Genomic DNA, 27,013 nt, shown 5'->3' on the forward strand with positions numbered 1-27,013 from the left:
CTTTTGTGTATTATTCTATAGTGATAGTATTCAGGGATAATTAAGACGCGTAGGATTATGTTAGTGTTGTAAATGGCTTCAGGCTGTTGTAATTTTTGAGCTCCTGTGTTGAACGTGTAGTGTGGAACTTCCTTCCTCACTGTAAGCTCCCTCACTGTGACTTACTTGTCAGTGCAGCTGCTTTTATTAGTTCCTCACTGCTTCTCATCTTCAGTGTCTGATCTGCTGGCTGTTGAATCATTGGATAATCAAGTTGTATAAAATAATGTCTGGCAGAAATGAAAAGTAAATTTTAGCGTGTGTTGCTTCTGATTGGTGCTGGCTGCCTGGAATGCTGTGTTGAGCATGATTCTGGAGCTGCATCCAAGTTTGAAGAGAAAGTGCTCTGATAATGAAAGGGGGTGGCGGCATGAGTAACCAGACTTGCCATTCATTTCCTGAAGTAAGAATAGGCACTGTACTAGAATCTGAGTGGGTTCTGTAGTAAGTGAAATACGGAAGTTAGTATGTGGGTCTGTGATGGAATTTTGACCCTTGAATGACTTTTTGGTTATTGGTTACCCTTTTACTTTAGACATTGAGGTTTCCAAAAACTTACCCAGGGATAAGAGACGGAGGTGGTTTAAAAGGATTCTGTTTTGTACTATTTAAGTTACCTTTTGGTTTATTTACTCATTGTGTGATTAAAATTTTGTGTCAAACCTTAGTGTTTTCTTTGTTTTATCTAGTGTTTTATCAAAATTGCATACTCAGTAAATTTGCATATGTGTGGTAATGCACACAATGGAAAATACCAGATTATTAGTAAGCTTTCACGAGGCAAATTGAATTTCCACATACTGCACTATGATGTCAATAAATAGGCATATCTGCATGATTCCTAGTTTTTATAATTGTTTAATGTGTGAATGTGTCTGAGAGAGTTTAAATTTTAAAATGAATTATTTCTGGTATGTCTTCCCTTTTACACATATCACATATAACTTTTGCAGGTTGGATTTGCTACCATTTTATGCAAGATTGGTTGCTACATTGCATCCCTGCATGTCTGATGTAGCAGAGGACCTTTGTTCCATGCTGAGGGGGGATTTCAGATTCCATGTATGTATTTACGCATTTATTTTGTTATATCTATATACACTTATAAGTTGAGTGAGGATTTTTATTTTATTGGTAAGAATATTTTTGAAATTTTGTAATGGTCTAACAGTTCAGAATGAAGGACTTCTAAATTTTTAAAATGTAAATTTACTCAACAAAGCTTGAAATTGTTAAATGATATCCCCGTTTGGAGATAAGCTACTGCTACTACCATGTTTCCCCATTATAGGTACTGCATTTTTTGCTTTTGTAAAGTAAAAACCATCTCCAAGGTCAAGAGAGCCAGCAAGCCTCATTGGTGTTCCCAGAAGAAACATAGGATTGGCCCTGACAAATCAAGGCACAGAGCCTATTTAGGTGGACAGGGTCCAAATGAGTGAGGGCATATGAGGCTCGTAAATGCTCTCATCTCAGCGAATTCTGCCATAGCTCATATTTTTATGGGTTCTTGCCTTAAGAATCTTTACCTTGGATAGTGGTGAATTCTTTAAAGAGCATCCTGGTAAGTACCAGGGACCTGCTGCCAGGCAACTTACTTCCCTTTCCGGTCCCAGGAGTCTTAACGGACTGCCCGTTGGTGGTTCTCCCAAACCCATGTTACCCAGTCATCTTGAGATGATGAAGTTTCAAATACAGACTTGAAAGGAGTAAAGTTATACCTTGAGGTGACTGAGAGCAAACATTGGTAGACTTTGAAAAGACACGAATTTCAAGTGTTGATGTTGTTAGTCAATGGAACAGTTGTGTTCACAAAATTTAGCTTTATAGCAAGTTGTTTGGAATGCACATAAATGTTTGCTGTGTTCAACAGGTGCTTTATTGCATTCGCTATACACAAAACAGTATTGCTGAATGCTCAGAAAACAATTCCTGAGGTCAGGAATCCATGATATTGTTGGGGAGATAAGGCATAAATACTCACAAAAGCAAAGGGAAATAAAAACTTAAACCCTAAATATATTGGATAGCATAACGAATTGCATGCTTAATTGTCAAATGACTTGTTCGTGAGTGAGTGCCTTTTCAGAGGAAGGAGGAAGTCTCAGCGATGGGTGGGATGAGCTGTAAAGGCTTCTTGCTACAGGTAGGGTTACTACAGGTAGGTTGTTACTAAGAGATTTGTGGTTCAGGTTTTTTTTTGGGCCAGCTTTTGCTGAAGTATGTTTTCTATTTTATTGATAGTATTCAAACAAGAACAGATTTCTGTGTTTAAAGAAGTTTGGAAACTGAGATCAAGAAGGTTAAGCTTTTGATTTTGTTTTATTATAAGAATTCTCAAAGCTTTGATAGGGTAATGTGCACTGTGAACCTTCTGAAGGGGGTTGAATATGTAGTCACTCAAAGAACACAGTTGAGAAATATTGCTAGTTCAAGGACAGATGCATCAGAAGTCATGATATTCTTGTTGATATATTACGTCTCATCATATGAACAAGAAACTGCCTTATTAGTGGACAGTATGACTGTATTACGTGAGACAAATGCATACACCTTCTACCAAATCCAAAATTAAAACACATGTTTCTGGACCAAACATAATCAGTGCTTTTGGTGAAAAAGTTAAAATCAAGAAAATTTCTATTCGTGTATACTTCCCCTCCCACCTTTGAAAATTGAGGTGGGAGTCGGGGGAATTCTAGGAGTATACTTTGGAAACCACTGCTTTCAGGAGAGAAGAAAGGGCACTTGTGGTCATTGGTCACCTCCACTTCCTCCTGGATCTGTCCTTTCCCACCCCCAAATCTGCATACTTTGGCAGTGACTTTTTATTAGGCCATAAATATGCTTAAGACTCACATCCTTAAAGGAAAATACAGTAATAGCAACAAGAAAACTTCCCTCAATTGACCTCCTACCCCCTATTCTCTTTCATTCCCTTCTTGTTTGAGTTTTTAGAGTACGCTTGTCTCTTCTTCTGATGATACATTTACCCTTTGTTTTGCTATCATAGCACTATGGCGGAGACCATCAGCGTCTTCCCTATGGCTTTCTGTTCATTGATGTGTCTGCAGATTCTATACTGCTGGACTCTTCTGCTTTTTACAATCTATCATTCTGGCTCCACTACATGCTAAGCACTGTAACTTTGGCCAAGTTACTTAAGTGCTCCTAAACCTCAGTTTCCTTGCCAAAAATGGGGACAGTACTTGTATCTTTTAAAATAGGATTGTTCTTAACAGATTAAACGAGGTAATGCATATAGAGTTGATCACACAGTGCCCAGATGTAGATATTGTAGTAATAATCCTTCTCTACCACCACTCTCTCCTAGTTCTTACTTATGACTACCATTCTCAATATCTTTTGCTCTTTTTCCCAGCTGAGTTTATATGTTGGTGTTCCCCAGACTTTCTTCCTTCACGCTCCTTTTTGATGGAACACATTTTACCTGGGGTTCACTTAACATCTGTTTCCAACCTCTAGTACATTTCTCTTGCCAGAACTTCTCTCCTGATGTGTAGTAAGTTCTCATGTACTTATAGCTAAATTTGTTCATTAAACAAATTCATTTTTTTCTTCTTTAAAATGTCTTTATCCTTCTCTTCCTCAAATCAACTTCTCTATTCTCCCTGTAAATTTGCAATATATTTTATCTGATCACTAAGAGAAATATCTCTACTTTTGCCCCTCTGACATTCAGGAGCCACTGGTCACCAAGTTCTGTTGAACCTGTCATCTAAAACAGCTCCTGAAATCAGCATGTTCGCTTCATACCCAGCGCCACTGCCTTTCACTCCGTAGTCTGAATTATGAGAATAGCGTTTAACCAGGCTTCCCCATCTCTGCCTTCTAGCTCCAACATATTGTCACAATCTGATCTTATTTGTCCCCTGCTTATGAGTCTGCCCTGAGAAATCAAGCTGGTTAGCAAAGCTATGTGAAATCTCATCTAGCAGTTAAAACAATGTATTTTCTAATTTGACTGACAGATTAGTAAGGCTAATAGAAATAGGAAGTCATTCACATGTACTGTGGTTGAAATTTGGAGAAGGAATTTGGCAATATGTTTCAAGATCCTTAGAAGCATTCATACGTTGGACAACTCTGAAAATCTGTCCTAACAATCCTATATGCCCCCAGAAAACTTTATATCATGAATTGTAATAGGAAAACGGTAGAAAATCATCTAAAAGCTCAACAATGGATTAAGAAAATGGTCATGTAATTATAGTGCTGAAAGTGATATAGAGCCATTGAAAATGATATTTACCAAAAAGTTTTCATGTCATAGTGAAGGTGCTTTTTTTATTGGAAGAAACCAAGTTATAAAATCTTACATATATATAAAGTAATACACTTACAGTTGTGTTAAAATGCTTGAAATGTAAAGAAATGAATTTTATATCACTGTGTTAGCAATGGCTATCTTTGAATAGTGGGGGCTAACAAGAAGTAGGTATATATTTTTAATTTTCTTTGTTCTCTAAGTTTTCAGCAGAGCCTACTTCTTTAATATCAGAGGGGACAACTTTTATTTAAATACAAGCATATCACCCTCACTGATTGACATTTTTAAAATTAGTTCTATTTTAACTTTTTGATCAAGCTCCTCTTAGTAAAATAAGTTGACCATGTATCTCAACATAGACATATTTATTTATAAATTATGTTCATTTGCAATTGTACCAAATATGTACATTATAAAAACATACAAAGGTAAATTGAAAAGTATGATATAAAAAAACAAAAACATAAATAGAAGTTCCAGGACTTCTTTTCCATACCCCAGTAGATCAAGAGTCTTGTCCCTACACTACTGTGGAGATCACTGGGCCATAGAATAAAATAAATAAATTTCTTTGGAGGCAGATTTACTTATTTATAGACTTAGTGCCTACTTAGTGTTTAGCATATGGTAGATTTTCTGAAAAATAAGTTGAATGATTAAACAAATAAAGTTTATGTAAAACAAAATGAACAGATTATGGAGGACAGAAAGTATAATATCTATTTCAGTGCAGTTATAGAGGGTGGAGGATTCTTCCTATAGCGGAATGATGAATGATAGAACTTGGAAATCCTTACTTTTTATATGTTGACATAGCTGAAGAGTTTTTTTTAATGCATATGAATTTATTCAGTTAACCTCAGTTTCACCTGTGATTGATAAATGAGTTGTAGTCACCATATTTGCTAAAGATGATTGATCATATTAGTAAAATCTGGTGAGACATTATTGAACTAAAAATAAATAGAAAATTTTACGTCGTTAATTCATCTGTATTTACTTTTGCAGAAGTGTCTTGACATACTTTTTGATCATAAGGAGTCAGCTAATGAGACTGGAAAATACTGAATGAAGAGTCAGAATAAGTTAGTCTTTTTTATAAGTTCCAGCCTTTCGAAAAGCCTTCAGTTTTTTCATCTTAAAATGAGGGAGTGAGATAATTGATTTCTAATACTTCATTTAAAATTTTTATAATTTTAAAATTATAAATTATAAAATTATAAATTAGTCAGTTAGATTGTACTTCCTTAACCTCAATCGTGTTTAAGAATAATTGTGGCTAACACACTGTGTTGCGTGTTTGTAATCTCAGTACCACTGAAAATTGTATGATACTCCACAGCGGTTCAGAGCTTGTGCATCCAGACTCGCCCAAGGAGATTTAAAGAAACGTGTGTATGCGTTTCTCAGCCCTACTCCCCCTAAAGATTCAGCTCCGTATATCATTTTTTTTTTCTCGGTATGTCATTTTTGACATGCTTTCTTACACGTTTTTTGTTTCTACATCGCTTTAACTCTAAAGTAAACATGTGCTCTGTGGGTCATTTAGAAATATAAAATATATAAAGTAGAACAAAAGCGTGAAAACCCCGTAATTTCATCACTTCAAAGCCTATCCTGTTAATATTTTAGTACATTTTCTTTACCTTTTTCTCCTCTAGTTTTCATAGATGAATTTATATTGTATGTACAATTTTCCATTCTTTATTTCTCACTTAGAAGCTTTTTACAATGCTATTTGAAACGCTTCTTAAATATCATTTTAAAAGTTGTATAATCTTTTGTCCTGTACATTAATTGCTTAGTATTAAGTGAAGTGTAGTTATCACCCCCCCCCCATCATCATCATTATCCTTATTTTTGTCTTTATTTTACCAAGTAAGCCAACAAGTTCAGGGAGTTTATGTGAATTGTCCAAGATCGTACACCTCCCCAAAATGACATAACATGGCCTTATGGTGTTCGGACCGTAGATCTGTTGTTCTTTCACATCACTGCAATACATATGTAAACATTAATCATTTACATTTATTTGTTTAGTCAGCCAATATTTATTCAGTGTCCACGTATTAGTGATGCAAATGTACAAAGATGGATAAAATTAATAACAGCTAATGTTTACTGGACTCTTCCTGGTCCCCGTAGGCACTATTGTATGTGCTTTCTTGTGTTGATTCACTTCAGACTCAGAACAGCCCTATGAGGCAGGGTGCTTTTATTTGTTCCATTTTAAAGATGAGGACATTGAGGCACAGAGTTAAGTCACAGCCAGTAAGTGAGAGAGCTGGGATTTAATCTGGTCCAGAGTCCACACTCTTAATCTATCCTAGGAGTTCACAAAATGAAATAAATTAATATGAGGAGCTTTCCATTTGCAGTGCTTATCAAACATATTTGTGAAAGGGTCTTTATAAAGGCTCTGCTCTTCTCTAAATTACAAGGCTAAAACAGCCAAGTTTATTCAATATAATTTTGTTTGTATTGCAAACTAGAATCTAATTAGTTCTGTTTTTTCTGTTTGTCTCTAATCCCAAAGCTATTTTGTATGTTTAAATGACATGATTAAATAAAGTTCTGTAAGTTGAGTTTTTGTGATTTTATTTTTAATTGATGCAGTTTGATTGAAGCTTTAGATTAAATACAGTTATAGTGAGCTTCCCATTTTTTTCTGATTTTTAAAAAATGAGTAAACATAGTTTTGTTTAAAAATTAGCTCTAGAGTCTAAATGCCTATCTCTGAATGCTGTAGAGAGTAGATCCTTAACAACGAAGATGATAAAGTCCATTTAAGTGTTAGGTGTCTGAGTGTGTAGGAGGTTAGTATTTATGTAAATGATTATCATTAGTTGTCCAGCTTTGGTGAGGTTAGGTCTTATCTCGAATCCCAGCACATGCTGGTGTAGTAGAATTCTCAAGTAGCAGAGTAGACCTTGGTCAGGTCATTTGACAGCTTGGGTTCTTTTGTTGTTATTTTTGTCTTAATTATTAAACCAGAATTGCAACAGCTGTTGTACCTTTCTCAGAATGTTGTTATGTAGAACAAATAATATAGGATAATATTTTGAAAAAGCAAAAATCAAACCACTTCTAGGCACCACCGTATTGCCATTGCTGTTCAGATCAAAGTGTGAGGACTGTAGCTTTGGTTTTCTGATGAAAATATATTTCCGAGGTTTAATCCAATTACATTTTATCTTGAGGTGTATGTTCACATGGTAGTGTTGTAATAGGATTTTGTCATGTTCAAAATTTCTTTAAATGTGTGCCTAATTAGGGGGTTATATTTGCAAAGGATTTGAACTTTGATATGACTGTGATTGGTAATAGAAAAGAATAGTGATTATATTGGAAATTTCATTGTAATGAATTTATAATAAAAAGTGCAGTATATACCATGTTTCCTCGAAAATAAGACCTAGCCAGACAATCAGCTCTAATGTGTCTTTTGGAGCAAAAATTAATATAAGACTCGATATTATATATTATATTAGACCCGGTCTTATATTATGGTAAAATAAGACCTGGTCTTATTTTAATTTTTGCTCTAAAAGATGCATTAGAGCTGATTGTCCGGCTGGGTCTTATTTTTGGGAAAACATGGTAGTTCGTAACTATAACACACTAACGGAGCCTTAATAATATTTTTGCTTAAGTAAGCTCTTGGCATTCATTATTTTCGAAGTAGCATTTCCTAAAGTGGGTTCCTTATAATCTTAATTTAATGGGATATTGACTAGTAGTTGTTAATGTTTAAAAAGGGGGACTTATTTTGCCAAATAAATTTAAGAAGCATTGAATTAAATTAAACAGATTTCTTAATTTGAAAGCCTCTTTATTTGAAATTATTTCCCCAGATTATTTGACCCCGGAACTGTTTTGCAAAGCACATCCTGGCACTGGTGTTCCACAGAGCTTATTTTGCCTTAATTTAAAATAATTTGACTGTAGCAAAAAATTATACCCAAATTTATTTAAAATATTTGGAGTGAATTCAGTCTTATTACACTAACAGTTCTTACCACAGAGATTTTAAAATGTTAATTATCTAAGCAATGTCTCTTAATTTGTAGGTACGAAAAAAGGACCAGATCAATATTGAAACAAAGAACAAAACTGTTCGTTTTATTGGAGAGCTGACTAAGTTTAAGATGTTCACAAAAAATGATACATTACATTGTTTAAAGGTCAGTGCTGAATTATTTTTTAATAGAAAAATTTAAAGTTTTAGTTACAAATGCTGGAGAAAATGAGATAATTAAGAAATATTTGATTAATCCAAAGAAAGGCAAAAAGGGAATAAAAAGGAACACTAAACAGATGAACAAACTAGAAAACAAGTAATAGGATGGCAGACATAAATACAGCTGTAACAATAATTTTATGAATGTTAATATAAGAAATTAACATCTCTTATAATTAAACAGGACAAAATACATCACATACAAGCCTTAAGAATATAAGACTTAATTAAAATCAACAACATCACTATATGCTGCGTACAAGAGAGATACCCGTAAATATAAAGACCGGAAAGGCTAAAGTAAAAAAATGGGGGCGATATACCACGGGAGCACTGATCAAAAGACATCTGGTTTCATTATGATTAGACTAAGTAGACTTTAAGGCGCGAAGCAGTGTTAGAAGGATATGTCATAATGATGAAGAGGTCATTTTAACAGCGGACTGTTACCTTCCTGAATCAGTATGCATCCAGTAAGGTAGCTTGAAAATATATAAAGCAAAAATCGACAGGAAAAGGAGAAATAAATAATCCACAATCATAGTGAGAGACTTGAAAACACTTTTCAATAACTGAAAAAAGAGGCAGACAAAATCAGTAAGTACTGTATAGAACTGAACAACACAATTAACAACCTTGATCTAATTGACACCATACCCAACAGCATCAAAATTTTGTCTCTTCAAATGCACATGGACCATTTACCAAAATCAACTGTAAAGAAAGACTCAGCAAATTAGAGAAGACTGAAATTATTCAGATGATGTTTTCTTTCCACAATGGAATTAAACTAGAAATCAGTTAGTAACTAATTCTATGTGGTAAAGCTGATGTAACATGAATGGAATAGTTATACATCTGGAATTGATCATTCATTACTAACAATAATGAATTCTTTATCAGATTGATATCCTTGGGATATTACTAGGCGTATCACAAAATGAGTTTCAGGAATTCAAGTACATTTGGAAAACCTTGAATAAACATTAAACAAGAGCCTTTACTGCATGATTTATTAAGAATATTTAAAATAATATTCAAGGGGTCAGGTTTCCTAAATCTACTTGGAGCACCTCAGGAGACTACAAAGTACATTTGGGGAAACTCTGGACAGCATTTTAAGAGAGATTGTGAAAGTTCTCTTGGTGTTGTAATCGAAAGGAATTATGCCATGAACAATTTAAACATATTTGTGTATTTCTTTGTACTGAATGTTAAAATTGTATAGGAAGAACATACATTTCTTTGACACAGATTCCATTTCTATAAATTGGTTTTAAGGAAATAATCATAAATGTGTACACAGATTTGTCTATAGGGATATTTGTCACCACTGTTTACAATAGCAAGAAACTGTAAGCAACGTGAATGTCTAATAAATGAGAATCAATTAAGAGTTAGCATAGTTCATGTTATACAGTACTATGTACTTTTCAAGTCATGCCATAGAAGGATAAATAAGGACATGGAAAAACGCTCATGTTAGCCAAAAAAACTAAGTTATTAAATGATGTGATATGTCTGAATCTGTTTTAGTTTAGAAAATATGCATAGAAAAGATTGACAGAATAAATACTAAAATGTTATGGTAATGTGTTGTGTTTGTAAATTTTATACAGTAAGCCTTTTGTAATCAGAATTTTAAAAGTAAATGTTATATAAACCAAAAGCAAAAAACCATTTAGAAAATGTTAGTTATATATGTGACATATGTTTATATACATAGCATTAAAGAAATTCAGAGAGCTTTGATGTTAGTTTCCATATATCTATCTAAAAGGAAAGACATTAAATATATTGACGTTTTAGGTAAAAGTTTTATGGCTGAACACAAAAGATGTTCAGCAGTGAAGATTGTTAAACTAAAATAGACTAGCTTTTGTTTTTTATAGTTATGTTTTTAAGTTGTTATACATATTAGATGTATAACACTTTCTCTGATAGGATTGCAGTGTTGTCTTTGTCGTTTTTCATCATCATTATTATTATTACAGATGCTTCTATCAGACTTTTCCCATCACCATATTGAAATGGCATGTACCCTCCTGGAAACATGTGGAAGATTTCTTTTCAGATCTCCAGAATCTCACTTGAGGACCAGTGTACTTTTGGTAAGTGCTTGAGAATCCTAGCAAGAGCTTGAGCTTCTTTATGTACTTCAAGGGTTAAAACTATTGACCAGCACCTTTTATCTTGCTCTGCCATATAAATGTAAACATTTCTACCTCAGCTGGAATAGAACATCCCTTCATATCAGTTGCCATTCCTGGAGAGCCAGTGGAATTTTTCTCACTTGGCTCCAGTGAGTTAACAATATTGTGAAGGGGGATTAAGTTTAACGGAAAATAACTTGCACAGATGATGCAAATAAGCAGGTACTCTTAATACTACGTTGTGTCAGTGCCGTCTATATGGGTGTTCTTGGCACATTTCAAAGAAGCCGTTGTTAATGTGCCATAAGCATGTAAGTTGTAAGTTTAAAATATAAAATTAACTTGAAAATTAAAAAACATAAAATGTAAGCCTAAAAAATTAACCTGAGAGAGAAGTTACTTAAGTCAATTTAGAGGCTACATGGCCATGAAGTTTGTTAAGCAATGAAGTTCTCATGCTTATTGATGATATGCATACATTTGCTTGCAGCCTTGGCTGGGCAGGCGGTGTAGTGGGGTGGGGGTGGTGTTCAGGAGAGCTCTGCTTTAGGAACCCCTGGGCGTAGGCGTAGTACATCGGCGGCGCTGTTACAGAAGTCTGAACTGGAAGTCTGAACATCTTCTCTAGATGTTATTTTCTTATAATCTAGTTGTGAGCCTGAATACTCAGCTGATGATATTTAAAATGAAGAAACATGAAAATGTATTTCTAATTAAACAAAAATCTTAGTGTGAAGGCCATCAGATGGAATTGATTTCCAAATTCTCTCTGGGCTTCTATCACATGAATCCTACAATAGTCATTCCAAGTACAAACATTTGTTGTAACAAGGAGAAAACTCTTCCTCCTCTTTGGCTCAGGCTGGTACGGTTAAGTGACGAGATACTGTATATAAAAATGTAATAGAGATGCCAGGAAAGCTTAGCTTTTAATGTCTATATGTTACTTATAACATTGAATCCTCTATATTTATTTTTTGCTGGGGAAAAAAATGTACTCATTGCGGTAGTATGGGTGAACATTGCATTGCTGGAAACCAGGGTCCTTTCCTGCCTGACTGGTTTTCTTGACTAGGTGAATCTTTCCCCTCTTATAGGAACAGCAGCTAGCCTTTATAGTTGATTCTCTTGCTTTCTGGAGAGAAGCTTTGTTTATTTATGTGTAGCATTTCTGTGGTTCCTCCAGTATGTCCGGCAGTTTGGGGCTGGTTAGGAAGGTGCTACAAAGAATGGAATGTGGTTGCCACCCTCACAGCAGCCCACATCTAGTGCTAACTCTTAACACAGTGTTGTACGTACCTTAATAGAGGGATGCAGAGAATATGACAGGCTCGTGGAGGGCGTGCTGAAGCCAGACTGAAGGAGTCAGGGAAGATCTTCCCTAACAGCTTCATAGCGTTCACTGAGTGCCAACTCTTACGTCAGACCCTTGGGATATAAAGAAAGGGTAATCCCTGCTCGCATGGAGATTACAGTCTAATAAGTCAGAGGAGTAAATAGGCAATTGGAATACATGGTGGTAAATGCAATATAATGATGGGGGTAAGCGTAGGGCATTATGGGTGTAGTTAGAAGAGGCTAAATCTAGTCTTGTTATGTCAGGAAAGGTTTCCTGGGAAAAGTATTTATTTTAGAGTCTGATCTGAGTCTTAAAGGCAGAGAAGAGAGGTGCATCATGTCAAGCAGTTGCAGATAAGACTAGAAAGGTGGGCACAAAGTAAATTATACAGAGCCCAGCAGTTTCCCTCTACACGCTTAAATCCCAGAGTTTTGACCATGTCTGCAGTGTCTGGTATTAACTTGCCCTTCGAACCTCTTAAATCTCACCTCACGCCATTCCCTGCTGGCCACTCGCTGGCCTTTTAGTTCCTATAATGTATCACTCTTTCTCCTCCGAGCTTCTGTTCTGGCTGTTGCTTCTGCCACAAATGCTCTCCCCATGACTCTTCTCAACCTTTTGTCATCTTTCAGATAATAGCTTACATGTGGCTTTCTCAGAGAGGTGGTCCCTAGCCCACCCCACCTAAAGTAGGCTCCCTTTGACTCTCTTTCTTAGTGCCTTGTTTTCCTTCATACCACTGATCACAGTTATTACTGAAAAGATTTTGCTGACTTGTTTATCTTCCTGCACTAGAATGTTGGGATTCATGCAGGTAGGAACCACGTCGGTCTTGTTCACTGGCAAGTCCTAGCACCTAGCGTAGTGCCTAGCAGCACATAGTAAGTGCCAGGAAAAATGCTTGTTGACTGAGTAAATTCAATAACCTTAACGCTTTGTTAGTATGATGCTGTTTTAAGAATTAGGAGTACTATTTGAAGATCTTCAACTAGTTGGTAGTTCTCCACTGGCATCTAGTGAATTAGAGGTCAGGGTTGTGCAAAACATCCTGCAATGTATGGACAGCCCCCTCCTCCCACCCGATTAGCCAATCCAAAATGTCAAATTGAGAAAGCCTGAAGTAGATGATGATTGACTAGATCTCTGTTTTTAATCACCCCTCTGAGTTGATGCTGAGGGCTGTGGACAAGTTACAAGACCTTGGGAGCCTTTAGTATTCTTATCTGTAGAGATATGTTGGATTTCTGTGGTGCAACATTAGATGGCACAAGCCCTGAGAATAAGTTTATTCTCAGCTCTGTGTGGTACAGCCAGAGCCAGAGCTATCTCTGTATTTAATTCTTGGTCCTTAATTTCAGCCACTCATATACATGAGCCTGTTTTACTTAGAATTCAGGTAGTTGGGTAGAGTTATAAGTCACATTTGTAGCAAAGTTCTCTGGAGTATTGGACACTGCCTAAGTCCAAGTAGTTGTATATTGATTTGTTCTAAAAAAATTGATTAGTAGTATAGCAATTAGTGTGCCTGTACAGGCTTAGAAATACCTGGTGATTGTTTTTTTCCTTTTCTAGGCCTTTATCCTAAAATCTTATCACTGAGCATAGAAGTTTTGTAGGAATGAAGAAACCTTAGAATGAAAGTATTTTGACTAATGCAGACTTTTAATTTTAGGAACAAATGATGAGAAAGAAACAAGCAATGCATCTCGATGCAAGATATGTCACAATGGTAGAGAATGCATATTACTACTGCAACCCACCTCCAGCTGAAAAAACAGTGAAAAAGAAACGTCCTCCTCTCCAGGAATATGTCCGGAAACTTTTGTACAAGGATCTCTCCAAGGTTACCACTGAGAAGGTAAATCTCAGTGCAATCATAGAGTGATAGTCAACTTGAGATTTCTGGTAGTGCTAAGCTTATATAATATTCAACTGGATTTTTTATCATCCTAATAACGATAGTATTATGAGCAGTGCACTTTCCTTCTAGCCTATGCACTAAATTATTTTAGGTAAGGAACGTATACTCAGTTTCTCTAGATCAGTTTGTTTATAAATTGCTTCAGTGCCCCACAAAGTATAGATAAGAAATGTAAGTAACTTGCATTATTCACATTTTGTAAATGGAGAAATTGAAGCAGAGCAATTAATTAAAGACCCATCAGGGAAGTTTAGGGGAGGTGGGATTAGATCCCAGGTTCCATTATGATTGACTGTACAAGTCTTCCTAAGAAGGAATTCATATGATGATACACAATATATGAGACAGGGTTTGTTTTCCTTTTATGATAATAACTTCTTACTCAAATTAAAATGGTAATTCTAACTTGAATTTTGATGCCCTATATATACAGAGGGTGCCAAAAAAATGTGTACACATTTTAAGAAAGGAAAACTGTATTAAAATTATATAATACTCAATATATACCGATAACGAAAAATGAACACAAGTCACGTTTGACGTCTGCAATTACAAGAGGTGCTCAAAGTGGTTACAATCAGTGTCCAGACACTTCTGATTATGGTGAACTGCTGCTTGAGCAACACTGAAAGTGTCTACTTGTATACATTTTTTTGGCACCCCTGGTATATTTGGAACCATGACTTTGTCTCTGATGTTCTGTAATGAATTTGCCTTTAAATATTTTGCTTCAGAACAAGGGATCTTAACCTTGAATGGGCTTTAGGAGGCCCATGACCCTCTGAAATTTCATAATTTTGAACCTCTGGGTCTTTTTCTGGAGAAATGGTCAGTAGCTTTCCTTAGATTTTTCAGCAGGGGTCAATTTCCAGAAAAGGTTAAGAACCCTTGATGTATTATCTTAATAATTATAGTTATCTTGATAGAAACTTCACTTTTTAGTAAGATATAGTGAACAAAAACATATTTTGGTTAACTCTAGTTGTAATAGTACAATGTAGAACTTCTTTCTTTTTAGGAAGAAAGAATAAAGCAAATTAACTTCTGGACAGAGGAAACCTATAAGGAGGAATTAATTCATGTATTATATATGGGGCAGGGTAGAAGGTGATAAGGAATGATAGTGCAGCTTTGAAAATTGAAACCAACTTTCAGAGAATCAAAGACAGTAGTTGTTTTAAAAACCAATAAGGATTTTCAAAGCTGCTTTACAAGGGGCTAAAAGTTTGAAAAATCTGAAATACTCATGAGTTGAGACGACTTTAACATTTGCAGTGAAGCTGATGAGGACATATTTAGCGTTTGAAAGATGGACTGTGGATATAGAGATGAAAGCAACACTTGGTAATCTGCCGATTGTATCCATTGGCTTTCAGAATAAGAATGGAAAGAACTTGATTATAGGTAGAGCTCTGCTGATTATGCCATTACCAGTAGGGTTTCTGAAATAGTAATAGTTAACTTTTGTGGGGGAGGGTACTTATAATGTGCCACACACTTCCTATGTATTTCACGTGTTTCAACTTGTCTAATTATTACAACAAACTATGAAACAAATGCTTTTCGTATCCCTCTTTTACACATGAGGAAATAGGATGCTGTGTAATGTCAGTCTTGATGTTGTGTTCTCCATTTTAAGTGATCTTTCAACCAGTGGAAGTTTTTTATTTATAAAAAGAAGTGTCTGAGATTATTTGCATCAAACAATGCACAGAAGAAAACATTATTTTTGATAAACCTTGGGTATTTCTTTCAGTGACCTTAGTACATGAGTGTATATTGTTAGCTTGATTGAAGACCTGGAAACTGTAGGAAATGTGAGGTCATCGTGGAAAGATGTAGGGAAAATGTGAATAAATTTTGCCAATAATTAGAAAATTTTCATATTTTTATCTCTAAAGTGAAAAAGCTGATAGAGGATCTATAAAGTATTTTGCATTTCAAAAGTTCTTTATCTACATGATCATAATAAAATATGTTATTGGGTGCATTGGACTATGTCCTTATCTTAGTAATTTAAGTAACAAAGTTCTCTTCGTTTAGGTTTTGAGACAGATGCGAAAGTTACCCTGGCAGGACCAAGAAGTGAAAGACTATGTAATTTGTTGTATGATAAACATCTGGAATGTGAAATATAATAGTATTCATTGTGTAGCCAACCTCTTAGCAGGCCTGGTGCTCTACCAAGAGGATGTCGGGATCCATGTTGTGGATGGCGTTTTAGAAGATATTCGGTTAGGAATGGAGGTAACAAGACTTTTCTTTAAATCACCAAATTGGTGTTTGTGGAAAATTTAACTTTTAAATCCTATTGTTGAAATAATAATTTGAAAACTTTCCTTTCCCATGTGGTATCGTTTGCTATTACTTTATTGGAACTAGCGGTTTCTAAATAAACCTTGTTGTGTTAGATTTCCTAGTCTTCTCTCAGGCTAATGCTGGGACATTTTTTTGTCTCTTTTTCTTAAGTCCAATTAAGCTTGTTTTGGAAAAGTATAATAAATTTTTATTTCTGGGTCACTATTGGGACTCAAGTTGTAGGAATCTATAAATTTATTAGAAGAGTTGATAATCATTTGATAAGAATTTCTATAAGCAGATTCCTCTTTTCTGTAGGCGTATTGTTTCCTTAATTTATGAATTACAGAGAAAATAAGTTATGTGGGGCTGATAGGGACAATTACATCTTAATTGTTTTATAAACTATCAATTCATTTAATAATAGCTTAATACTAAACTTAATATTTAATGTGTTCTTTTTATGTAATTTGTTGTATGATAAACATTTGGCATGTGAAATACAATAGTATTCATTGTGTAGCCAACCTCTTAGCAGGTTTACATTTTAAAGACAGCCATTTCCTAGTGAGAGAAAAAGGACACCCAAAAGTGACTGCCTTATTAGAAAAGAAGGAAAGAACCCATTATTTTTTCTCTGTTCAGTGTTCTTTAAGTAGTTGATACTGTCAAGTGACAAAAGGGAATTTTACCTCTTTTCAAACACATTACTATTTCTTAATGGAAATCTATTTCTTTTTTCTTTAGGTAAATCAACCTAAATTTAATCAGAGACGGATCAGCAGTGCCAAGTTCTTGGGGGAACTTTATAATTACCGAATGGTGGAATCGGCTGTTATTTTTAGAACTCTTTATTCTTTTACTTCATTTGGTGTTAACCCTGATGGCTCTCCAAGTTCACTGGACCCTCCTGAGCACCTTTTCAGAATTAGACTAGTGTGCACGATTTTGGATACCTGTGGCCAGTACTTTGACAGAGGTTCCAGTAAACGAAAACTCGATTGCTTCCTTGTGTATTTTCAGGTATATAAACTGAAATATGCAGCTTTTGCTTCATTTAATGCATTGCTTGTGTTGCAAAAATATTAGATAAGAAACCCTGTAGCATTCCTATACATGTTCATAATTAAGTTGCATCCTGCAAGGATGCTTTAGAGATTTAAAAGTAAAATTCAATGAATTCTATCATATAAACATTCTAATTGCATTTAACTTTTAGGATTGATAATGATTGACCATTAATTTTTTGAATTCTTTTGGTGCAGTTTATAAATTTGGTGAAGTAATTTATGAATTATGATATTTGTTACAGTAACTTATGGATTGAATTACCTGTGATTTTTATACATTTGATAACATTCCTCTCACTCATTTATGTTGTGGTTTTACCCCTAAAATAGTTGTTTCTAAATGATTTAATATTTTTAAAGGAAAAAACTCACTTTGGGGGAAATATATTATTTTTAACACAGAAAAATATTTGTTCATTCACTGGTAAAGTCTTGGGTTGTGCTTTTCATATCTTAATTTCAGATAATTATCTAAACTTATGATTTAGAACAAGTACAGTATAAATTAAATTCAGATACAAATACCGAGACATTAACCGATTCTATAACTTCTGTAAAGTTGGTGTTCCAAAAGTTAATATAGGTTGGTTGTTTGGAACCCAATCACTATTTTCCATAAAATATAATGTTATAAGTACTGATTTGGGTGAATAGAGCTAACTATCAAATTCTCCAGATGTTAGTGAAATAAAGTACTATTAGTACCATTCAGTTCTGTATGATCACTGTTGTTAGTATTATTTTCACTCACCCACTGATAAAGAAAATAAGTTTAAAACTACAGCTTGAGTTATCAAAAATACATCCACATAGTGGCTGGTGTTAAGTCGGGTAAATACCCTTGAGGAAGAGCAGTTTGTTAACGTTCTCTTAACACTGTACTGTTGCAAGAAAGGACAATTTGTTACTCTCTTATTTTCTGAATTAATGAGAAAAAATGGGGAAGGGGCTGCAGATTTGAGAGTCAGATTCCCTGTTGTCTGTAAGGACTGCCTTAGGTTGGAGACTGCCTATATTGAAAACCAGAGTTTTGTTGCAAAATTGTTAGCATCCAAAGTGGAATCTCTTTCAGAAGAGAATCCTTACATGCATTCATTTGGACATCCCAGGCTGAGAGAAAAGAGCCACTCAGAAATAACCAGGAGCAGGAAGAGACAAAAATAGTTTTCCACATTGATTAACAGACAGATATGTGGAGCAGGGATAAACCTGGGGAATGGGAGTAAGAAGCGAGTGAGGCCTGGGAGATGAGGTGGTCAGTGCGTTCTGCCGAGAACATAGAGTGAACAGTTATGTGCTGGAAGACCAGGTAGAAAGGATCACCAGCAGTAGTGCTTCTAATCTTTAATGTACAAATATGTCACCTGGGGATATTGTTAAAATGCAAATTATGATTCAGTTGATCTAAGGGGGGGGCCTAGGCGTGCATTTCTAACAAGCCCTCAGTGAGGTCCTCACTTCGGAGTAGCAAGGACTTAGGGCAAACTGGACAGGAAGAGTAAAGCACTCAGATGAATACCTGTGTATAGACAAGTAAGTTCTGGGGTTGTGCTCTTTAATGTTAACTTATGAATTGTAAGTACAAAATAGAATGAGGGAACCAGGAGAGGAGAAGACAGGGAAAATATCTAAATAGTGCCATATACACAGTAGGTGTTCAATAAATGATTGTTGATTAATTACTTTTATATATTAAAAACCTATCTTTTGACATACTTGAACTGACCTTTGTAAAAATCAAACCAGGTGGCATAGGGGAAATAATGAAAATTTATAAAAACTATGGCTTTGAATCTAGTTGTGCTCGTAAAATTAAATATTTAAACCCTGTTTGGGGTTTGGGAGTGGGGTTTCTGCCTTGTTTCAGTACCTGAATATTTATTTGGTATTTAATCTATAATTTTTCCTTGCCTTTAAAAAAAGATTATGACAGTTGTAATAAAACAATATTTAAATTCAAGTCACCAAATGACTTAGAAACTGTGTAGATAGAGGGAAATAATTGGAATAGGATCATTGCTGTTGACCATTAATAAAAATGGCAGGTGTCTTGTACAGCTTTTTAGCTTAGTTATTATAACTAGGTAACATCACAATACAGATTATTTTAAAATATTTTTGTTATTAATTTCTTATAGCTAAATTTATTTTTCATTTGTTATCAGCGTTATGTTTGGTGGAAGAAAAGTTTGGAGGTTTGGACAAAAGACCATCCTTTTCCTATTGACATAGATTACATGATCAGTGATACACTAGAACTGCTAAGACCAAAGATCAAACTCTGTAATTCTCTGGAAGAATCCATCAGGCAGGTACAAGACTTGGAACGAGAATTCTTAATAAAACTAGGTAAGCAATTAATTACAGAGAGAAAATGAAGGTGGTATTTGGCAGATTGTTTCTAGAATTTGCTTTATAATGTCATCAATTAGAATTTACTTTTGTATACTTTTTATTTTCGATGTTGGGTGTTACGTAATAGTGTTAGATAAGACCTGGGTAATATACCTTTTTATTTCATTAAATCCCAGATTGGAGGTTAATAGTCATGTAAGACTTGAAGCAAATGATAGTGGAAAAAACACAATGTTGTTGGCCTCTGTTGATTCTAGAATTTTCGGTTGCTCATACAAAAATCTATTTTTGATTAAAGCATCTCTTATAACACAATACATAGTTTCAACAAGCATTATTTCCTTAGACAGTATAGGCTAGAAACTATAGGAGGGGAGTACCTGTTAGAAGTTTGAAACTATCCTACAGAATTTCAGACTCCCTAGGAGAGTTGTTTTTGTTTGTAAGGACTAGAGAAAATGCATCAGACGTGCTACAGGAGGATTGATCTTTTTACTTTCTCCGTATCCTTCTGAGATTGTTCTGGAAGACGAGTTAGCTCTTGATTAGCTCCCACCTGGAACTGTCGGATCCCACTATCTTTGTCAGTGGAAACAATAGGAATGAAGTGTAGCCATATTGGTTTATTTGCCAGTACTTCTTAGCATGTTTCATTTTAGTCATTTCAAAGTGACGACATGTTTTCAGGCTTTTAAGTTAGTATTTGTTTTCCTGCTGGGACTTGGTACCCATAAGTCCGTCAATAGGTCTTATCTTCACCAATTATACCAATTGTGTAAACTTACTACGTTGCATATCTGAAGAACCACTTTTCGTGGTGAAGGCAGTTGTGACTTTTGTTGTCCAGAACTTTTATATTACATCCAGCATATTAATAGGATTTCTTTCTCCAAAGGTAAATCCTCTTTTGGAGAATATGATTGCTGTCATCCAGTTAAGCATTATTTTTAAAGGATCTCCTGATTGTGCAACTACTAACTTTTCCTGCTACTCAATCCATAAAGACATATGTGATTCTTTTTGCTCTTTGAACTTTGTCTCCAATTATCTGTTTTCCTTTTCAGATTTCTAATTGTATAAAATGATCTTTTCAAGCAAAGTGCTTATTTTTCTACATATTGATTTCATTTACTTTATATGCTTTCGAATAGTTGAGTCTTAGCCTTATTTCCCGAAAACCTTCAGGAATGGTACTCTCTGTGTAGAGGGCTTGAGGGAATACTAGATTGACACTCTGGTTGGGAGCTGTAAAAAGAGCCAGTGTGCTTTGTCCTTCGTAGACCAAAAGGTTAAAGGACTTCAGGCTTCTTTTGAAGAGTCTTTCTTTGTTTAGAATATGGGAAGGGAAAAATGTGTCACCATTTGCTAATGAAACTCTAAAGATGGTGGCAGCTATCATTATGCTACCATGTTGTCCCATTTTCCTCCTGTTTTAGAATCTAAATATCAGGAAGAAGATCTACATGAATAAATATGTATTAAATCTATTTCCTGTTGACAAACCCATAAGATAATATAATATCATGCCTTTGATAGTTTTTTGTGTTCAAGCACTTAGCAAATTTAGTATCTCATTTTAGTTTTATAGCAACGCAGTGCTAACATAATACTTAATGGGAAAACGCTAAAAACATTCCCTTATAATTACTTGAAATCTTTTTAAGATTATTAAAAGTAGTAAATGTCTATGGTAGAAATTTGAAAAACACCAGGGAAACAAAAATGACTGATATTCCATATACAAGGATAATTATGTATTAACATTTTGATGTATTTTTCTTCTATTAAAATTATTTCATGTTTACAGTTTCATAACTGGATTTTTTCCCCACTAATACATTATGGAATTTCTTCCATAAAATATTTTTCTGAATCTTTATGTTTTTTAAAACTGTCTATATATATTTCTTTGTATGAATGTGCCATAATTTATTGAATTCTGTTGACACTTGATATTTCCAATTTTGCACCACTATAAATAACATTCTTTTGTTATTTTTGTGTGTATCTTGGTTTTCTCAGAATAGGTAGAATTACTGGTTAAGACATTCTTTTTAAGAACAAAATTGAAATGGTAATAAGCAATATTATTTAATTCTGGTTTGGAAGTTTTAGGTAGTATTATAATAAAAGGAACAGAAATGAGGGAAATAAAAGTGAAAAAGAAATGAAGCCATAAGAATAAATTACATTATAAAGCAAAAGAGTGCATTTCATAAATTAGAAATAAAATCAGTAGGATTGAATAAAAGACCCAGAAGTAGCACCAGTTAAATACAGAACAATGTATTACATACATGGTGAACGAGCAATGTTAAGGATAGGATAAGGGCAACAGGTGAGCATTTGGGAGGAAACTTGATAGAAAGCCACATCTTGTATCATCAAACTACAGATGGATTAATTAAATATTTTTAAAAGTTAAAAATAGATCTGATTATCAAATATTTGAGGAGGTGTTAATTTTCCCAAACTTTAAAATGATAGACGAAAGTACATGTGTAGACAGATTTAGGTGTTTAAACTGTTATACAATAAAAAATTAAAATTAAATGAAAATGGAAATAATTTTCTTGCCAGGTTATTAGCACTTACATAAAGAGCACAGGCAAATTGATAATAGAATTGAATACCCCAATATATAAATGAACATGACATAATCAAATAAAGGAGGGCAGGGAGGAATTTGGTGTCTTTATTGAGTACTACCTGTTAAGAGGAAGGTAATGTTACTCATATTTGACAGATGGGTTAAGTAAAGCCTAAATCAAAACACTAGGTTAAGCTGTCACTCCAGAATTCAAGGACTCTGCTCTTTTTGGTGTGTTAGTCTGTAGGGGAAATGCTCAACATGTCTAGTAAACAGAGAAATGTACATGAAAACAATCTGAAAGGAAGTAGTACAATTATTACCATCTCTGTTATAAACAGGAAAGCTGAGGCACCAAGCACCTCAAATTCAAGACAATGGTATTTGATTTTGATCCCCAAGTACACTTAATTCTGACACATACATATCTTAATATTTTGCTGTTTGGATTTGGCATTTTGTCATCCCTGTGTTCTTTAATATGTATTTTAATCTACATTATTTTATTTTATTTTTTTAATTATTTTTTTAGAGGAGCAAAGATTTTTTTATTAAAGTGAAAGTACAGCTCTCTTACGAGAGGGGGTACCCAAAACTGGGATACCCCTAATTTACATATTTTAGATTGACAGTGACCTAGGGGTCAGCAGCTAAGTAGTTTTTAGCAAATGCTAAAATGCTGTATAGTTTAGCAAATGCAAAATGTTGTATTTATAAATTGTTTTTGAAACTAACTTGCAAGGCAAATGAAAACATGTTAGAAATAGTGCGTATTTTCCTTACGAATTAGAAGTATGGCTTTCAAACCAAAGCTACTTATTATATATTACAGTTCTTTCCATGACACGTATTTTAAGTGGGTATAACAAGGAAGGGTGTGATGATATCTCAGGCCACGTGAGTTTATCACCACTGTGATGTTTTTACTGAGAATGCTTAGATTTACGCAGTCCTGACTTTCAGTCTTTTGCCTTTGATAACTGAAAACATTTTGCTTCTTAAAGTCCCTATAAATAAGTAAAATTTACATGTATAAAATTTATATCTGTATCCTTGAAAACTAATAAGTAATAGGTAGAAAATATTTAAGTTCGTGGAATCTCAATCTGAGACACCAACTTTTTTTCTCAGTACTGTTTTCCTTTTAAAATAGATCTCTGAATTCCATCCGTCTTCTCAGTTTTTTTTAAATTTACAAACTTGAACGTACCTGCTTTAATCACTCTGTACTTCCATATTTTTGTCAGTTTTTAATTGCTTAGACTTAAAGACACTGGAGTAATTTTTGACTTTCATTGGTTGGGTTATTCAAACTCTCTGGGCTTCAGTATTCTTCATAAAATGAAAAGGTGAAATCATAAATCACACCATTTTTGTAAAATTTCTTTCTGTTCTAATTGCCCAAGATTCTGTGAATAAACAAGTATTTACTAAACACCTACTGTGTATTTATCAATATATGGCCTCTGATAAGTTTTGAATATATAAAACAAATTCTTTGCCTTTAAGGGTCTTATAATCTAACGTAACATGAAATCATTTTTAAAAAATCACATGGCATATCCTTAAATGTAAAGTGCTATGATAAATTCTCCAAGTGCTGTAGGAGCAAAAAGTAATGGATCAAGTACTCAGTTTACGCAGGAAGTAAAACTTAGACTGTACTTGAAGAATGCGCAGGATTTGAAAATGCATATTGAAGGCTATTCTATATTGAGAAGAGTATTTATGAGCCAGATCACAAGGTGGTGTGCATTAATGACAGAGAAGAGGCTGACACCATAGCAGAAGGCTTGGGAGAAAGCAGGGGAGAGTCAGATCCCATGAGGCCATGTTAGGTGCATGTGGAAAGTAGAGATAGTAGTTTGGGATTCAAATGATAATGAAGAAGAATTAAGCAGGCAGTAAAACGTGGATGAACACGGGGAGGTGGAAGCAAATTCAAGCCAGGGAGTTTCCTTAGGAGGAGAGAGAGTGCTGTTGCTGAAGGGAAAACTATGCTCTATGGTGACACAGCTGCTAGGCGTGTCACCATGTGGCTTTGCCGCTTTCCCTCAGTCTTAATTTGCAGACATTCAAATTGATAGCCAAATGTGATTTCTCTACTCAAGCGACAAAATTTTATATTTTTGAGTTTTTAGAGATTGTTGAAATATTGTTTGATTAAAAAGTGTGACCATAGTGCATCTTATGTGGCTGCAGTGGCACCTTAATATGCTGCTACTTTTTGCCCTTTTTTTTTTGAGACTGAGATAAACTGTTGGAAGCTCTAAGACAAGGAAAAATACATGCTTTTTTTTTTTTCCTTTTTGCTAATGGTTAAAAATATATCAGTGCTCCATGTTAAAATGAAGGTCTGTTTAGTTTTTTTAAAAATGTTTCTCAAAATAATTTTAAATTCTATTCTTATTTTACTATTCTGAGAAAATGACTGTGAATTTTCATAATGCATACTTTTAAATGCAGTGGTATAATGAAAACTTGCCTTTGTTTTTAATGTGTTTTTCTACTTTCTCCTCATTTCAAGGCCTAGTAAATGACAAAGATTCAAAAGATTCTATGACAGAAGGAGAAAATCTTGAAGAGGATGATGAAGAAGAAGAAGGAGGAGCAGAAACAGAAGAACAATCTGGAAATGAAAGTGAAGTAAATGAGCCAGAAGAAGAGGTGATAACTTTTATTTATAGCAAATAGGTACATTTGTACAAGAGTATTTTGATTATATGAGCCAAGATTTTCTTAATGTGTAAAGTAAGGTCAACTCCTTAGTTTTATTACAGTAAATGTAACTAATACTGTGTTTCCCTGAAAATAAGACCTAACCGGCAAATAAGCCCTGGCATGATTTTTTCAGGATGACATCCCTTTAATATAAGCTCTAATGCATCTTTTGGAGGAAAATTTAATATAAGATCTGTGTTTCGGGGAAACATGGTAGTATATGTCTGTTATAAAACTGTTGGATTAATTAAGAGTTGTGTTTTTTTAAGTAAATACTAATCCTAGGGTTGTTTTTATTATTAAGACTATTTTTTAGAGCAATTTTAGGTTTATAGCAAAATTGAGGGGTAGGTGTAGACATTTCCCAGGTACTCTCTATCCCCCAGAAAAGCACAACCTCTCCCATTATCACCATCCCCCAGGAGAGTGGGACATTTGTTACATTGATGAACCTTCACTGACACTTCATAATCACCCATAGTCCATAGTTTAATTACAGTTCACTCTTGGTTTTGTACGTTCTGTGGGTTTGGACAAATGTATAATGACATGTATCCATCATTATTGTTAGCATTTTTACTTAATAAGCAATTTGAAGAAAAAAAATTGATCTCCTGTGTATCTTAGTCTCACTTTTGAATATGAACTTTTAACCTGTGGGCGTCAAAAAAACAGCAACAACAATAACAAAAAACACACACCACTGACTAGATATTAATGAACTTCGCTTTGTATTTCCCAGATATAATGGTTTATGAAATCTGAAATTCATCATGCACCACAATTATTGACATGCCCTTTTGTTTTTATGACTGTTAGGCTAAACCATATGAAATTGCTGTTCTACCATTTTGGACCTTCCAAAATGTCATTTTCATACAATTCAACCTAATAGTTTTAATTCTTTCCTTTTTTCTAAACCTGTTTAAGTTTTAAAAGTTCCAACTAAAATAATAGAATGTCTGGGATTTGGTTCATAATCTGGAGGTACACTGGGGGTGTGGGTGTAAGTTAGGGATATAGAAGAAAGTATAAACTGATCATTAGCTAATAATTTTTCAATTGTGAAATGAGTAAGTGAGGGTTCATTATGCTATTCTTTCTCTATATATATTTAAATTAGAAAGTTAAAAAAATAAAAAGCAGGATGAATAAGGTTAATAATAAAACACTAATGAAAATAGAATTTCAGTCATAGAATTAGCACTTTTTCATAGTTTTAGTGTAAGCATAAGGTTATGCTTTGTATTATTAGATCAGTGGACAATAGTGAATGGGGTTTTAGCTACTGGTATTTAGCTATTGGTAGATAGTTTTAGCTGACTTTGCTCTGACATTGAGAATAATAAACAATTACGTAGAAGTTTCACCTTTGTAAAATGTAGTAACCCTTTTCAAAATGTTTTAATCTTCTACCATTACACAATTTCAGGAGGGTTCTGATAATGATGAGGATGAAGGAGAGGAAGAAGAGGAAGAGAATACAGATTACCTTACAGATTCAAACAAGGAAAATGAAACTGATGAAGAAAATACTGTATGTATGGCTGAAAATGTGCTTTTTGAAATTGTGCAACATTTTCATAATATTGCAATTTTAGCCACTGAAGTTTTGTTTTTTGTGATTATTGAAAAGTATTTCTCTGGAAATTTATTTTCAATTTGTTTTCCTAAGTAAGTTTCTTTATTAACAAGTTTTTTTTTGCATTTAATGTTACATATTTTACTCACATTCTTTGAGTTACGTTAAACAAGTTATTAATACAAAAGGCTCTGCCATCCAAAACATTACAGTTAAAATTTCTGGTCTGATTTCTTGTTTTTGTTTTGTTTTCATAAGGAGGTAATGATCAAAGGAGGTGGACTGAAGCATGTACCGTGTGTAGAAGATGAGGACTTCATTCAAGCTCTGGATAAAATGATGCTAGAAAATCTTCAGGTATACGTTGCTCTTTTCCGAAGTATCTTCTCAATACAAACGATTGCAGCATATTTA

General features: G+C 34.2%; 1 protein-coding gene across 7 annotated transcripts in view; it reads left to right on the top strand.

The window, feature by feature from the left end:
* UPF2 (UPF2 regulator of nonsense mediated mRNA decay) overlaps positions 1-27,013 on the top strand; it is a gene marked incomplete at its 3' end in the record, with an annotated part of 98,374 nt that overhangs the window by 54,033 nt on the left and 17,328 nt on the right. For 5 of the 7 annotated variants that reach the window (XM_081050711.1, XM_081050714.1, XM_081050713.1 and 2 more), the window contains exons 9-18: positions 993-1,101; positions 8,401-8,514; positions 10,565-10,681; positions 13,735-13,920; positions 16,027-16,230; positions 17,029-17,304; positions 19,517-19,700; positions 24,824-24,963; positions 26,450-26,554; positions 26,858-26,956. In XM_081050711.1, the coding sequence (XP_080906837.1) occupies positions 993-1,101; positions 8,401-8,514; positions 10,565-10,681; positions 13,735-13,920; positions 16,027-16,230; positions 17,029-17,304; positions 19,517-19,700; positions 24,824-24,963; positions 26,450-26,554; positions 26,858-26,956 (1,534 nt within the window). The remainder of the gene's footprint in view (positions 1-992; positions 1,102-8,400; positions 8,515-10,564; positions 10,682-13,734; positions 13,921-16,026; positions 16,231-17,028; positions 17,305-19,516; positions 19,701-24,823; positions 24,964-26,449; positions 26,555-26,857; positions 26,957-27,013) is intronic. The other 2 variants (XM_081050716.1, XM_081050717.1) reach the window with 1 other exon arrangement.

This window comes from Rhinolophus hipposideros (genome assembly GCF_964194185.1).
Source record: "Rhinolophus hipposideros genome assembly, chromosome: 1".
In the NCBI taxonomy this organism is placed as follows: Eukaryota; Metazoa; Chordata; class Mammalia; order Chiroptera; family Rhinolophidae; genus Rhinolophus; species Rhinolophus hipposideros.